The following is a 15,882-nucleotide window of genomic DNA, read 5'->3' on the forward strand; positions in this document are numbered from 1 at the left end:
TGTAAGATAAATTGCCTATTTTGCGACCCTTGATTTATAAAACTTAGTCAAATCTTTTAATCTTTGAATTCTTTCTCAACAGTTTCCTTTTAACAGGACAGGAACATGCATAAAAGTTTGTGTAAAATCCTATGATACAGCAAATGATGACCAGGAGAAAAAGCTGGCCTTTTTGAGGAAAGGAATACGACTGAATTATCAGCATCACTGGTAGGTTTGGCAAATGAGAGGACATGATTTAATTTTTCAAGTCCTTTCAGAAGTAGTTTTTTAAAAAAAAGGAAGTAGGTTTTTAAAAATTGTTTTAAGTTTATTTTGAGAGACACAGGGATAGCACGAGAAGGGGGGTGCAGAGAGAGAGAGGGAGAGAGAGAATCCCAGGCAGCTTCTACACCATGAGCACAGAGCCGACACAGGGCTTGAGCCCACGTGAGATCATGACTTGAGCTGAAACAAAGAGTTGGATGCCTGGGTGACTGAGCCACACCCAGGTGCCCCTAAAAAAAAGTAGTAGTTTTTTTAAATTTTTAAAAAATGTTTATTTATTTTTGAAGGAGAGAGAGACAGTGTGAGTGGGGGAGGGGCAGAGAGAGAGGGAGACACAGAATCCGAAGCAGGCTCCAGGCTCTGAGCTGTCAGCACAGAGCCTGACGCGGGGCTCGAACGCACAAACGCACAAGTTGGACGCTTAACTGACTGAGCCACTGAGGTGCCCCAAAAGTAGTTTTAATAGGTCCTTGAAATTGTATGCTATTTTTTGTAACTTTGATTAAAAATTTGAACTTAAATCCATGCAAGATGATGTTGGTACTGCTTGGTGTGAAACGCTTGTTAAAACTTTTATTGTTAAAATATTTGTATTTAGGATTATTGACAATATGCCTGTCATATGGTGCCATAATACAGGGGATGGAACCAAGTACCACACACCAGGATTTCCAATAGGATGTTTTATTGCCAAAAGTGGCGAATCGAAACATGCCTGCCTTATCCATGTAAGTGTTGAGAACTTACTTAGAAATATAAGAATGTTGCTTCACTTAATAATTTGCTTTCTAGGGTAGTCACTTAGCAAACATTAATGGGACACCTACCATCTTCTAGGTTTTGTGCTAGGTGTTGGGAATACAAACTCAAGTAGACGTGGTCTTTGTCCTCTAGAAGTTCACAGTCCTGACTAAGGAGACAGACCTGTAGATAGATCAATACAATAGAATGTTCTATGATAGGAGACTGAGAGACAAGGAGGATATAATGGAGGGAGTGAAAATGTATTTGTGAAATAAATGGGTGGGTGAGCATTTCTAGGAGGGAAATCAGTGTGATCAAGAACTTGGAAGTCTGGGGGCACCTGGGTGGTTCAGTTGGTTGAGCATCTGACTTCAGCTCAGGCCATGATCTCTCGGTTTGTGGGTTCAAGCCCCGCGTCGGGCTCTGTGCCGACAGCTCAGAGCCTGGAGCCTGCTTCAGATTCTGTGTCTCCCTCTTTCTGCTCCTCTCCTGATTGTACTCTGTCTCTCTCTCTCTCTCAAAAATAAATAAACATTAAAAAAAATTAAAAAAAAATAACTTGGAAGTCTGAAACAGGATGCTATGATTGGGGGACTGTGAGTAGTTGAGCATGTCTGTGGCATAAGGTTAGGGTTTGGGAGGTGCAGCTAGAGATGATGCTGAAAAGGTGGCTGGGCAGAAGCTGGGTCATGGAGGGAGGTCCTGTGTGCGATATTACTTCCTACAGTGCCTGATTTAGTCCTTAGAACAGCCCTGTTGCTAGGACCCTACTGCTGCCATTTTATAGGTGATGAAACTCAGTCTCTGAGAGGTTAAGTGACATGACTAGAGGCATACAGCTTGTTAAGTGCAGAAGTAGGAATCCAGCTCAGAGCTTTTTAGCTTGGAAGTCCCAATCTCACGGTTGGCCTTGTGGCTCTCCAGCAGTCTCCTATATAGGATGACTGCCCAGTTTCTTGCTTGGTTGTCTAACTGATGGTACTCTTTTTTTGTTTTTTTTAATTTGTTTTTTATTTTCTAAAATTTACACCCAAATTAGTTAGCATATAGTGCAACAATGATTTCAGGAGTAGATTCCTTAACGCCCCTTATCCATTTAGCCCATCCCCCTCCCACAATCCCTCCAGTAACCCTCAGTTTGTTCTCCATATTTAAGAGTCTCTTCTGTTTTGTCCCCTTCCCTTTTTTTATATTATTTTTGCTTCCCTTCCCTTATGTTCATCTTTTTTGTCTCTTAAAGTCTTCATCTGAGTGAAGTCATATGATATTTGTCTTTCTCTGACTGACTAATGTCACTTAGCATAATACCCTCCCGTTCCATCCATGTAGTTGCAAATAGCAAGATTTCATTCTTTTCGATTGCCGAGTAATACTCCATTGTGTATATATACCGTATTTTCTTTATCCATTCATCCATCGATGGACATTTGGGCTCTTTCCATACTTTGGCTATTGTTGACAGTGCTGCCATAAACATGGGGGTGCATGTGTCCCTTCGAAACAGCACACCGGTATCCCGTGGATAAATGCCTAATAGTGCAATTGCTGGGTCGTTGGGTAGTTCTATTTTTAATTTTTTGAGGAACCTCCATCCTGTTTTCCAGAGTGGCCACACCAGCTTACATTCCCACCAACAATGCAAAAGAGATCCTCTTTCTCCGAATCCTCACCAACATCTGTTGTTGGCCTGAGTTGTGAATGTTAGCCATTCTGACAGATGTGAGATGATATCTCATTGTGGTTTTGATTTGTATTTCCCTGATGATGAGTGATGTTGAGCACTTTTTCATGTGTCGGTTGGCCATCGGGATGTTTTCCTTGGAGAAGTGTCTATTCATGTCTTTTGCCCATCTCTTCACTGGATTATTTGTTCTTTGGGTGTTGAGTTTGCTAAGTTCTTTATAGATTTTGGATATTAGCCCTTTATCTGATATGTCATTTACAAATATTTTCTCCCATTCTGTCTGTTGCCTTTTAGTTTTGCTGATTGTTTACTTCACTGTGCAGAAGATTTTTATTTTGATGAGGTCCCAGTAGTTCTTTTTTGCTTTTGTTTCCCTCACCTCTGGAGACGTGTTGAGTAAGAAGTTGCTGCGGCCAAGATCAAAGAGGTTTTTGCCTGCTTTCTCCTCGAGGATTTTGGTGGCTTCCTGTCTTACGTTTAGGTCTTTCATCCATCTTGAGTTTATTTTTGTGTCTGGTGTAAGAAAGTGGTCCAGGTTCCTTCTTCTGCGTGTCACTGTCCAGTTTTCCCAGCACCACTTGCTAAAGAGACTGTCTTTATTCCATTGGATATTCTTTCCTGCCTTGTCAAAGATCAGATGGCCATACGTTTGTGGGTCCATTTCTGGGTTCTCTATTCTGTTCCATTGATCTGAGTGTCTGTTCTTGTGCCAGTACCACACTGTCTTGATGATTACTGCTTTGTAGTATAGCTTGAAGTCTGGGATTGTGATGCCTCCTGCTTTGGTTTTCTTTTTCAAGATCTCTTTGGCTATTCGGGGTCTTTTCTGGTTCCATACACATGTTAGGAATATTTGTCCTAGCTCTGTGAAGAATGCTGGTGTTACTTTGATAGGAATTGCATTGAATATGTAGATTGCTTTGGGTAGTATTGCCATTTTAACAATATTTGTTCTTCCTATCCTGGAGCATGGAATCTTTTTCCATTTTTTTGTGTCTTCTTCATTGTCTTTCATAAGCTTTCTATAGTTTTCAGTGTATAGATTTTTCACCTCTTTGGTTAGATTTATTCCTAGGTATTTTATGGTTTTTTGTGCAACTGTAAATGGGATCGATTCCTTGATTTCTCTGTCACTTCATTGTTGGTGTATAGGAATGCAACCGATTTCTGTGCATTGATTTTATATCCTGCCACTTTGCTGAATTCATGGATCAGTTCTAGCAGTTTTTTGGTGGAATCTTTTGGATTTTCCATATAGAGTATCATGTCATCTGCGAAGAGTGAACGTTTGACCTCCTCCTGGCCGATTTGGATGCCTTTTATTTCTTTGTGTTGTCTGATTGCAGAGGCTAAGACTTCCAATACTATGTTGAATCCCTGTCTTGTTCCTGACCTTAGGGGGAAAGCTCTCAGTCTTTCCTCGTTGAGGATGATATTAGCATTGGGTTGTTCATATATGGCTTTTATGATCTCGAGGTATGCTCCTTCTATGCCTACTTTCTTGAGGGTTTTTTTTTAAATTTTTTTTAACGTTTATTTATTTTTGAGACAGAGAGAGACAGAGCATGAACGGGGGAGGGTCAGAGAGAGGGAGACACAGAATATGAAACAGGCTCCAGGCTCTGAGCTGTCAGCACAGCGGGGCTCGAACTCACGGACCGCGAGATCACGACCTGAGCCGAAGTCGGACGCTTAACCGACTGAGCCACCCAGGCGCCCCTTGAGGCTTTTTATCAAGAAAGGATGCTGTATTTTGTCAAATGCTTTCTCTGCATCTATTGAGAGGATCATATGGTTCTTGTCCTTTCTTTTATTGATGTGATGAATCACGTTAATTGTTTTGCGGATATTGAACCAGCCCTGCATCCCAGGTATAAATCCTGCTTGGTTGTGGTGAATAATTTTTTTAATGTATTGTTGGATCCGGTTGGCTCATATCTCGTTGAGGATTTTTGCATCCATATTCATCAGGGAAATTGGTCTATAGTTCTCCTTTTTAGTGGGGTCTCTGTCTGGTTTTGGAATCAAGGTAATGCTGGCTTCATAGAAAGAGTTTGGGAGTTTTCTATTTTTTGGAACATTTCTATTTTTTGGAACAGTTTTAAGAGAATAGGTGTTAACTCTTCCTTAAATGTTTGATAGAATTTCCCCGGAAAGCCATCTGGCCCTGGACTCTTGTTTTTTGGCAGATTTTTGATTACTAATTCAGTTTCCTTACTGGTTATGGGTCTGTTCAAATTTTCTATTTCTTCCTGTTTCAGTGTTGGTAGTGTATATGTTTCTAGGAATTTGTCCATTTCTTCCAGATTACCCATTTTATTGGCATATAATTGCTCATAATATTCTCTTATTATTGTTTTTATTTCTGCTGTGTTGGTTATGGTCTCTCCTCTTTCATTCTTGATTTTATTTATTTGGGTCCTTTCCTTTTTCTTTTTGATCAAACTGGCTAGTGGTTTATCAATTTTGTTAATTCCGTCAAAGAACCAGCTTCCGGTTTCATTAATCTGTTCTACTGTGTTTTTGGTTTCGATAGCATTAATTTCTGCTCTAATCTTTATACTTCCTGTCTTCTGCTGGTTTTGGGTTTTATTTGCTGTTCTTTTTTCCAGCTTCTTAAGGCATAAGTTTAGGTTGTGTATCTGAGATCTTTCTTCCTTCTTTAGGAAGGCCTGGATTGCTATATACTTTCCTCTTATGACCGCCTTTGCTGCATCCCAGAGGTTTTGGGTTGTGGTGTTATCATTTTCATTGACTTCCATATACTTTTTAATTTCCTCTTTAACTGCTTGGTTAGCCCATTCATTCTTTAGTAGGATGTTCTTCAGTCTCCAAGTATTTGTTACCTTTCCAATTTTTTTCTTGTGGTTGATTTCGAGTTTCATGGCGTTGTGGTCTGAAAATAGGCACGGTATGATCTCCATCTTTTTGTACTTACTTAGGGCTGATTTGGGTCCCAGTATATGGTCTATTCTGGAGAACGTTCCATGTGCACTGCAGAAGAATGTATATTCTGCTGCTTTAGGATGAAATGTTCTGAATATATCTGTTAAGTCGATCTGGTCCAGTGTGTCATTCAAAAGCAATTGTTTCCTTGTTGATTTTCTGATTAGATGATCTGTCCATTGCTGTGAGTGGGGTGTTGAAGTCTCCTACTATCATGGTATTACTATCGATGAATTTCTTTGTTTGTGATTAATTGATTTATATATTTGGGTGCTGCCACATTTGGCGCATAAATGTTTACAATTGTTAGGTCTTCTTGGTGGATAGACCCCTTGATTAGGATATAATGCCCTTCTGCATCTCTTGATACAGTCTTTATTTTAAAGTCTAGATTGTCTGATATAAGTATGGCTACTCCGGCTTTCTTTTGTTGACCATGAGCATGATAGATTGTTCTCCATCCCCTTATTTTCAATCTGAAGGTGTCTTTAGGTCTAAAGTGGGTCTCTTTTAAACAGCATATAGATGGATCTTGTTTTCTTATCCATTCTGTTACCCTATGTCTTTTGATTAGAGCATTTAGTCCATTGATGTTTAGAGTGAGTACTGAAACACATGAATTTATTGCCATTATGATGCTTGTAGAGTTGGAGTTTCTGGTGTTCTCTGATCCTTTCTAATCTTTGTTGCTTTTGATATTTATTTATTTATTTATTTATATATATTTTCATCTTTTCTCCCTTCAGAAAGTCCCCCTTAAAATTTCTTGCAGGGCTGGTTTAGTGGTCACAAACTCCTTTGATTTTTGTTTGTCTGGGAAACTTTTTATCTCTCCTTCTATTTTGAATGACAGCCTTGCTGAATAAAGAATTCTTGGCTGCATATTTTCCTGATTCAGCACACTGAATATATCCCGCCACTCCTTTCTGGCCTGCCAAGTTTCTGTGGATAGGTCTGCTGCAAACCTGATCTGTCTTCCCTTGTAAGTTAAGGACTTTTTTCCTTTGCTGCTTTCATGATTCTCTCCTTGCCTGAGTATTTTGTGAATTTGACTATGATATGCCTTGTTGGTGGTCAGTTTTTGTTGAGTCTAATGGGGGTCCTCTGTGCTTCCTGGATTTTGATGTCTGTGTCTTTCCCCAGGTTAGGAAAGTTTTCCACTATGATTTGCTCACATAACCCTTCTACCCCTATTTCTCTCTCTTCCTCCTCTGGGACCCCTATGACTCTGATGTTCCTTTTTAATGAGTCACTGATTTCTCTAATTCTTAAATTGTGCTCTTTTGCCTTCATCTCCCTCTTTTTTTCTGCTTCATTATTCTCTATAAGTTTGTCCTCTATATCGCTGATTCTCTGTTCTGCCTCATCCATCCTTGCCGCCACGGCACCCATCCGTGATTGCAGCTCAGTTATAGCATTTTTAATTTCATTCTATTTTTTACTTCTTTTATCTCTGCAGAAAGGGATTCTAATCTATTTTTGACTCCGGCTTGTATTCTTATCGTGATTCTAAATTCTGGCTCAGACATCTTGCTTGTATCTATGTTGGTTAAATCCCTGGCCGTCGTTTCTTCGTGCTCTTTCTTTTGGGGTGAATTCCTTCGTTTTGTCATTTTGAAGGGAGAAAAGGAATTAATGAGGTAGAAAAATTGAAATTAAAAAAACTAAAATTAAAAAAAATTAAAATTAAAAATTACACACACACACACCCATACAAATTGAATAGATGATGCTAGATCCTAGTTGTATTTTGGTCTGGGTGTTGAAAGTGGTTTGACAGATTAGAGAAAATAAAAGGGGGGGGGGAAGAAAAAAAAGGAAGTCTTTTGAGAATTTGAAAACATGAATACACTGAAGTAGACTAAAATGAGATGATGCAGGTAAAATTGAATTTGAAAAAATATACACAAAAGTGAAGAGTATAGTAAAGTTAAAGAAAAATATTTTTAATAAAAATTAAAAATAAATATGAATTTTTTCTTTTTCTGTATTTAAGAAAAAAGAAAAGAAACAAAGAAGAGAAAAAAGATAAAAAAAGAAAAAAGAAATCGTTTGTAAATTTGAAAAAGTGAATACACTGTATTAGACTAAAATAAAATGATGGAAGTAAATAGAATTTGAAAAAGTTTACATAAAAGTGAAAAATATAGCAACAAAAATTAAAAGTATTTTTAAAAGAAATTGAAAGTAAAACTGAAGTTTTCTCTTTCTGCATTCAAGCAAAAGAAAAGAAAAAAAAGGAAATTGTTTGAAAATTTGAAAAGGTGAATACACTGAAGTAGACTAAAATAAAATGATGGAAGTAAAATAGAATCTGAAAAAATTTACACAAAAGGAAAAAATATAGTAATAAAAATTAAAGAAAAATATTTTTAATAAAAATTGAAAATAAAAATGCATTTTTTCTCTTTCTGTATTCAAGAAAAAGAATTGTGAAAGAGAAAGAGAAAAAAGAAAAAAAAGAAAGAAAACTGAATAGATGAACCTAACAGATTAAAGTAGGACTGAAATTGCTTTGTTTTCCCTTAGATGTTAGCGTATGTAGCATGTTATAGTCCATAAACTAAGCCGGCAGTGAGACTTGTGTTCTTGAGAGCCAGGTTGGCCCAGGTGGGCGGGGCTCAGTGTAACGGCTCCGCTCTCCACTAGATGGCGCCGCTAGCCTACTGGGGTGGATGGTCGCAGTGCTCGTAGGTGCCTATGCGCATGCGTGGGAGTGGTGAAAATGGCGCCACCCAGCCTCCCTGTTTGTTCTCCTGGCTCAGCAGTCACGGACCCGTCCTCTGTCTTCAGCTCTCGTCCACTCCCCGCTTTTTCACTTTCCATGACCAGGCCCCAGGCAGTACCTCTCTCCGAAGTTTTGTCTCAGATGCGGCTGTGGTCCCCGGCCCCTTACTTCCGAAGGACTTCGGCTTTGACCCGTTCCGCCGCTCTGCGGGAGGGTCTCACAGAGCAAAGGCCGGATGAGCGATGGCCGAATGTCGGCTGCACCCAGGAACGCGGGCGGGACCCCTGCCGCTGCCGGAGCCCCGAGACTGCGGCCAGGTGCCAGCCCGCCCCAGAAAAAGTCCGCGAGACGGCGTAGCAGCGGCGTCTCGGGGATGATGGAAAATCACAACGCACACCTGGCACCAGGCTTCCCCCCTCAACGACCCTGTTCCAGCACCAGCGAATGTGGCCGTTTTGCGGGGTCTGCCGGGACCAGGTGGCTTCAACAGTCTACCAAATATCCTTCCAGGGGTGGAACCGCTTCTCCCCATGTGGCCTGAGAACCTCCCGGACCCCACCCTGCTCCTGGGGATTTGCCCTTCCCACCAGAGCACCGGCAGGTATCGAACTGCAGAGTTGCAGCCTTTGCTTTCCCCTTGTTTATGGTCCTAATGGAATTTAAGCCCTCTCCTTTCTCTTTTCTCCCTTTTTAGCTCAGTCCCTGCGGCTGTTTCCAATTTTCCACTTTCTCTCCAGCTGCTTTTGGGGAGGGGTGCTGTTCCCGTATTCTCCCCGCCCCCCCCAGTCTCTGTCCTCTCTCCGCCCGCAAAAGCAGTTCCCTACCTTTTGCGGCTTCTCGCTCCCCAAATTCACCTCTCCGCGCCGCGTACCTGCTGAATTCGGTGGTTCAGGTTGTGCAGATGGTTGTGTTTATCCTCCAGTCAGTTTTCTAGGTGTGTAGGATGGTTTAGTGTTGGTCTGGCTGTATTTCATGGACACGAGACACACAAAAAACTTCCGTGCTCTAACTGATGATACTGTCAACTGTTTCTTTCCAGAGAAGAGGGCAGGTGCTTCCTAAATTTCAGTCATTTGTACACCATCTTGGTTATTTTTGCCAGATCTGAGGCACCTGTGTTATTTATCTATTTAAATTAAAAAATTTTTTTTAATGTTTATTTTTTTGAGAGAGAGAGACCGAGTGCCTGGCTAGCTCAGTTGGTAGAGCATTTAACTTTTAATCTCAAGGTTGTGAGTTCGATCCCCACATTGGTGTAGAGATTACTAAAGATAATTAAACTCAAAAAAATTTAAATAGGGGCACCTGGGTGGCCCAGTCGGCTAGGCATCCGACTTCGGCTCGGGTCATGATCTCATGGCTCACGGGTTCGAGTCCCACGTCGGGCTCCGTGCTGAAAGCTGAAAGCCTGGAGCCTGCTTCGGATTCTGGGTCTCCCTTTCTCTCTGCCCCTCCCCTGCTCATACTCTGTTTCTCTCTAGCCCCATTATTTATCTATCTTTAAAAAATGTTTATTTATTGGGACACCTGGGTGGCTTGGTCAGTTGAGTGTCTGACTTCAGCTCAGGTCATGATCGCCTGGTTTGTGAGTTTGAGCCCCACCTCGGGCTTGTGCTGTCAGAGGGGAGCCCACTTCTGATCCTCTGCCCCACTCTCTCTCTCTGCCTCTCCTTCACGCCCGCTTTCTCTTTCAAAAATAAACATGTTTAATTTATCTTGAGAGAGAGAGAGAATCCCAAACGGGCTCCATGCTGTCGCTGCAGAGCCGAAAGCAGGGGCTGGATCCCACAAACCATGAGATCATGACCTGAACCAAAGTTAAGAGTTGGACACTTAACCACCTGAGCCACCCATGCACCCCCTTCTCCCCCTCACATGCATAGAGCCTCCCCCGGGATCAATATCACTCACCAGAGTGTGGTACATTCGTTATAATTGATGAACCTACATTCGTGCACCATTACCACCCAGTTTACGGTAGGGTTCATTCTTGGTTGTACATTTTGTGGGTTTGGACCAATGTGAGACGACATGTGTCCACTGTTACGGTGTCATACCCAGGAGTTTCACTGCCCCACAAATCGCCTGCCTTCTGCTTTCTGCCTATTCCCGGGTAATGGCTGTCCAGCGCCCTCTACTGACGAAACTTCTTTCGGCGCCAGCTTGCAAAGGGAAACTAAAGGGCCTAGATGATTTTCACAGAGACCAAAGGGAATGGATTTGGAGACGAGGGGCAAAAAGACAAGGACTGGCACACTTTATACGCGTGTACTCATCAATACTGTGATGAAAGAGAGCCTTCTGCGTACCTCCAGAAAGCTCTGGGTAGCTCTCTTCTCTCTGGTTTTCTGCCCCACACCATCTAGCCGCTTGGTGTCCCTGGACTGTGAACTTGTTGTCTTCAATTCGGGGAGCCTGCAGGGCGCTGCTTGGGGCCCCTTTCCTTGCACCACAGCCTGGGAACTCTCTCTGGGAAGTAAGCTTGATGCAGTAGTAGGGCTCAGCGTATTCGTTGCCTTTCTCTTGGTGATCACTCTCTTAATGTTCTTTGCTGTCTGAGGGTCAAAAACTGTTGTTTTCATATACTTTATTACCCATTTTGGTTTTAGTTGTTTAAAGTGAAGGCGTAAGCGGCGCCTGGGTGGCTCAGTTGGTTACAAGTCCGACCTGGGCTCAGTTCATGATCTCATGGTTCGTGAGTTCGAGCCCCACGTCGGGCTCTGTTCTGACAGCTCGGAGCCTGGAGCCTGCTTCGGATTCTGTGTCTCCCTCTCTCTCCGCCCCTCCCCTGTTCACACTCTGTAACTTGGCCCTTCCTTTCTTTTTAATTTTTCAGAAACTCTTTATTTTCTTCCAAATTTTTAAGTAGTTTCCACATCCAACATGGGGCTTGAACTCACAACCCTGAGATTAAGAGTCCCATGCTCTACTGACTGAGCCGGCCAGGCACCCCAGAGCCTTTTTGTTTTAGATGTTTCTCTTATATACAATGTATTGTTGAGTTTTGCTCTGTGGTAACTTCTGAAAGCCCCTTTCCTCTTAATAGGTGAGTTAAACATATTTACATTTATGGATATGACGTTTGGTCTCAGTTCTGTTGTATTATTTTATGCTTTGTAAATTATTTTTATATCCCACATTTTATTGATTCTAAAACTCTATTTTCCCATATTTTAACATTTATGAAATTAGGATGTGTCTCTTTCAGATGATGGGTTGTCAAAGTTTAATTGGCAATGTTTTTTCCTAGTAGCACATAAAATAATGATGTTTTATAATTGGTGGCATTTGGGTTCTGTGAAGTATGATTAAAAATTTTTTTAATGTTCATCTTTGAGAGACGGAGAGACAGAGCTTTAGCTGGGGGAGGGGCAGAGAGGGGGGAGGGGCAGAGAGAGAGAGGGAGACGGAATCCGAAGCAGGCTCCAGGTTCTGAGCTGTCAGCACAGAGTCCCATGCGAGGCTCGAACTCACCAACTGTGAGATCATGACCTGAGCCAAAGTCGGATGCCCAACTGACTGAGCCACCAAGATGCCCTGTAGTATGATTTTTTTTAAGTAGGCTCCATGCCAACATGGAGCCCAATGTGGGGCTTGAACTCACAACCCCGAACCAAGACCTGAGCTGAGATCAAGAGTTGGATGCTTAACTGACTGAGTCACCCAGGTGCCCCTGGATTGGTGCCTTTTATCAGTTCTGGAATTCTCAGCCATTGTCAGAACTTTTCTTCTTTCCTTTTCAGACTCCGATTAAACCTAGGTTAAAAGTTTTTATTTTCTCCTCCGTGTCTCTTAACCTCCCTTCTGTATTTTCCATTTTTTTCCTGTGCCGTGTTCTTCTGCCCTATCTTCTAGTCTATAAATTTTCTTCCTCACTTGTTTCTTCTCTTATGAACACAAACATTGAGTGCACTTGTGATGAGCACTGGGTGTTGTATGTAAGTGATGAATTACTAAGTTATTTCATCCATAAACAAGCCTCAAAAATACTGAAAAAAAATAAACATAGGCATTGATTTTTTTTTTTTTTTTGAGAGACAGGGAGTGCAAGTGAGCGAGGGGCAGAGGGAGAGAGAGAGAGAAGCGGGGCTCACCCGAAGCAGGGTTCGTGTTTGCCCTAAGCGGGGCTTGTGCTCACCTGAACATAGGGATTGAATTTTTAATTTCAGTAATCATCTCTCTCATTTCTGCAAAAATTTTTAAAAGTTTTTATTTATGTATTTATTTTGAGAGAGAGAGAGAGAGTGTGCATGCAAGCAGGGGAGGGGCAGAGAGAGAGGGAGAGAGTATCTCAAGGAGGCTCCTCACGGTTGGCGTGGAGCCCTACACGGGGCCTCCCATGAACCCTGAGATCATGACCTGAGCCAAAGTCAGACATTTAACCAACGGAGCTACCCAGGCTGAGCTGTCAGCACAGAGCCTGACGAGGGGTTCGAGATCATGACCTGAGCTGAAGTCAGAAGGCTCAACAGACTCACCCACCCAGGTGCCCCAACATACACATTGTTCTCAACAATTGTTTGAGGAGTTTCTTTGAGCCCTGGGGTCAAAGTACTTTCCTCCAGAGAGGATTTTCATTGACTTCTTCCAGGGGTTTTTGGGAAGTACCAGTCTGGGGCCGCCTGAAAGCAAATTCATGACTTGACTTTCCTGGGGCCACTTCGGTGATGGGATTCCAAACTGCATATATATGTTAGGGCTGGCCTGTGGCCACAACTGTTCAAGGACAGTTCCCCCACTGCCTTTTCTGTTTAGCACCAAGGCCATCTTCCCTGTAGTCCTTTGGGGGAGGAGAAAAAGCTTGCTTCCTGTTCGTCTTTACCCTGAGGGTATTGGTTTTGAGCGGGGTGGGTGGTCTCAGAGCCTTCTTGCCTGGGAGGGCCCTCCTCGAGTTCTCTGCCCTTTATTCCAGGAGGCTACCCAAACTGTCTTTCCAAGTTTGCCCAGGTCAGATGTCCCCAGGGCAAGAGCACCATCAATGCTCCCTCACAGAGGTTACCTCTCTGGCTTCCTGCTTTAGAATTTGACATGGCAGTTCTTTACTTTCTTGTCAGCTCACGTTTTGTTTTTGTTTTTAATTTAAAAGACTTTACTTTGGGGGCTCCTGGGTGGCTCAGTCGGTTAAGCATCCGACTTTGGCTCAGGTCATGATCTCACCGTTCACCAGTTCATGCCCCGCATTAGGTGAGCTGGAGTCCCACTTCTCTCTCTCTCTTTCCCTCCCCCTTCCTCTCTGCCCCCATGGGATTCTCTCTCTCTCTCTCTCTCTCTCTCTCTCTCTCTCTGCCCTCCTTCACTTTGCCCTCTCTTTCTCTCAAAAAAAAAAAAAAAGAAAAATTCATTTCCTGTTATGTGAAAAGAAAGAAAAAGAAAACTAAGGCGAATAAAGACTGACCTACAGAGGATTATATGGGGCAAAATCTGAATTGCATCCCAATGGTTTTTGATCCAAATTCTCGTCTCTTTGCAATATACCTAACTACCTCTTGCATTTTTTGACCCCCTGTAGGATATTAGCTCTTCGGACACAGTTAAGAAGTGCCTGGCACATAGTAGATGTTCAAAAATATTTTGCTGAATGGACGAATGGATGAATGAAGCAAAGTTCCCAGCCTTGCGATCCGCTGGGGAACACAGTTGACTAGGGGATGTAAACGTGTGAGTACACTGACTACAATTTGATGTGGTCAGTGACTGGCATACGAGCCCAGTGCTATGAGAGCACAGCATAAAGAATTCTTTGTAGTCATTTACCGGGTTAGACGTAGAGGCTGTGGCGGCAGATGAGGCTGGAGAGAGAAGCAGGATCCAGATCCTTAAGGGCCTTGTTACCACTTTACCCATCACATTGGACCCTTTTGTGTCCCAGAGTGGGGGAGATGCTGTTCCTGGGGTGATTTAATCCTCACAGTACCCATTAAGATAAGTGCTGTTATTGGGTGCCTGGGTGGTTCAGTCAGCTAAGTGTTCCGCTCTTCATTTGGGCTCAGGTCACGATCTCATGGTTCATGAGATTGAGCCCTGCGCCGAGTGCAGAGCCTGCCTGGGATTCTCTCTCTCCCTCTCTCTCTGCCCCTCCCCCACTCACTCTCTATCTCTAAAATAAAATAAAAAAGGTAAGTACTGTTACGATTTCTGCGTCATAGGTGTAGAAACCCAGACACTGAGGGGTTAAGCGACTTGGTCACACAGGCTAGCGGATGCCGTACCCGAGCTTTCCACCTTAGGCGGTTTGACTGTGGAGTCCACATCCTTAACCACTGTGCTGTGCTGCTTGTGCCGCTTCTGTTAGTACAGATCATGAACATCCAATACCGATACGTGGTATCCCTCCATCCTAGTGCATGCAAATCTGCTAGCTGCATTTTATTGCTCTATATGGTTATTCCATATTTCATTTCACTGTACTGATGGTCTTGTTTTCCAGTTTCTAATTCTTTGCAATAATGGACAGCATTGCCGTGAGCAGTACTTACTCTCCACCCCAAGCTGATTGTGATACTCCCCCACGGGGGCACTCTTTTTTTTTTTAATATTTTTAAAAGTTTATTCATTTATGTTGAGAGAGAGAGAGAGAGAGAGAGAGAGCACAAGCAGGGGAGGGGCAGAGAGAAGGAGAGACAGAATCTCAAGCAGGCTTTGCACCATCAGCACAGAGCCCGATGCGGGGCTCGAACCCGCGAACTGTGAGATCATGACCTAAGCCAAGATCAAGAGTCAGATGCTCAACGGTCTGAGCCACCCAGTCGCCCAGCCGCAGTAGGATCACTCTTACCCTCTATCATCACTGTACTAAAGGATCTCAAGAGTTCCTTCAGGCCCGTCACTCTCAGTTCTGGGATTTGCAGAGCCATGATTCTTAATCTAGGAGTTCTGCGTGTTGCAGATGACTCAATATGGTAATTGACAAGGTTCATTTGGACTCATTTTCTGAAGATTGAAGGGCCTGGGTGATGTAACAGCTAGTATTTATTCAAGGCTTTCTATGCTAAGCACTTCACTAAGTACTTTACATACATGATTCTATGTAGTCCTCAACAGTTCTATGAGCAATCTTATTTTTTTAATTAAAAAAATTTTTTTAAGTCATCTCTATACCCATCATGGGGCTCAAACTCATGATCCTGAAATCAGGAGTCACATACTGTACCGACTGAGCCAGCCAGGTGTCCCGATTGTCCCCGTTTTTAAAAAGAGGAGGGGTGCCTGGGGAGTTCAGTCTGTTGAATATCCGACTCTTGATTTCGGCTCAGGTTATGATCCCACAGTTTGTGGGATCAGGTCCTGCATGGGGCTCTGTGCTGACAGCATAGAGCCTGCTTGGGTTTCTCTCCTCCTCTCTCTGCCAGTCCACTGCACGGGCATACTCTCTCTCTCAAAATAAATAAACATTAAAAAAATTCTTAAAAAAATAAAAAGAGGAAAGTGAGGGTCCAAGAGGTTAAATGACTTGTTTATGGTCATGCAGCTAGTAACCAGCTGTTTGATTGCAAAGCTCATATTGCCAAGCCCC

General features: G+C 42.8%; 1 protein-coding gene across 2 annotated transcripts in view; it reads left to right on the forward strand.

Annotated features, from left to right (window-relative positions):
• Positions 1 to 15,882, forward strand: part of LOC109250464 (transmembrane 9 superfamily member 2-like) — an 87,669-nt gene that overhangs the window by 16,756 nt on the left and 55,031 nt on the right. For both annotated transcript variants that reach the window (XM_019421513.2, XM_019421514.2), the window contains exons 4-5: positions 83 to 210; positions 866 to 995. In XM_019421513.2, coding sequence (XP_019277058.2) covers positions 83 to 210; positions 866 to 995 — 258 coding nt within the window. The remainder of the gene's footprint in view (positions 1 to 82; positions 211 to 865; positions 996 to 15,882) is intronic.

Source organism: Panthera pardus, unplaced genomic scaffold (genome assembly GCF_024362965.1).
Source record: "Panthera pardus isolate Hobbes unplaced genomic scaffold, ASM2436296v1 HiC_scaffold_27, whole genome shotgun sequence".
NCBI classification, from domain to species: Eukaryota; Metazoa; Chordata; class Mammalia; order Carnivora; family Felidae; genus Panthera; species Panthera pardus.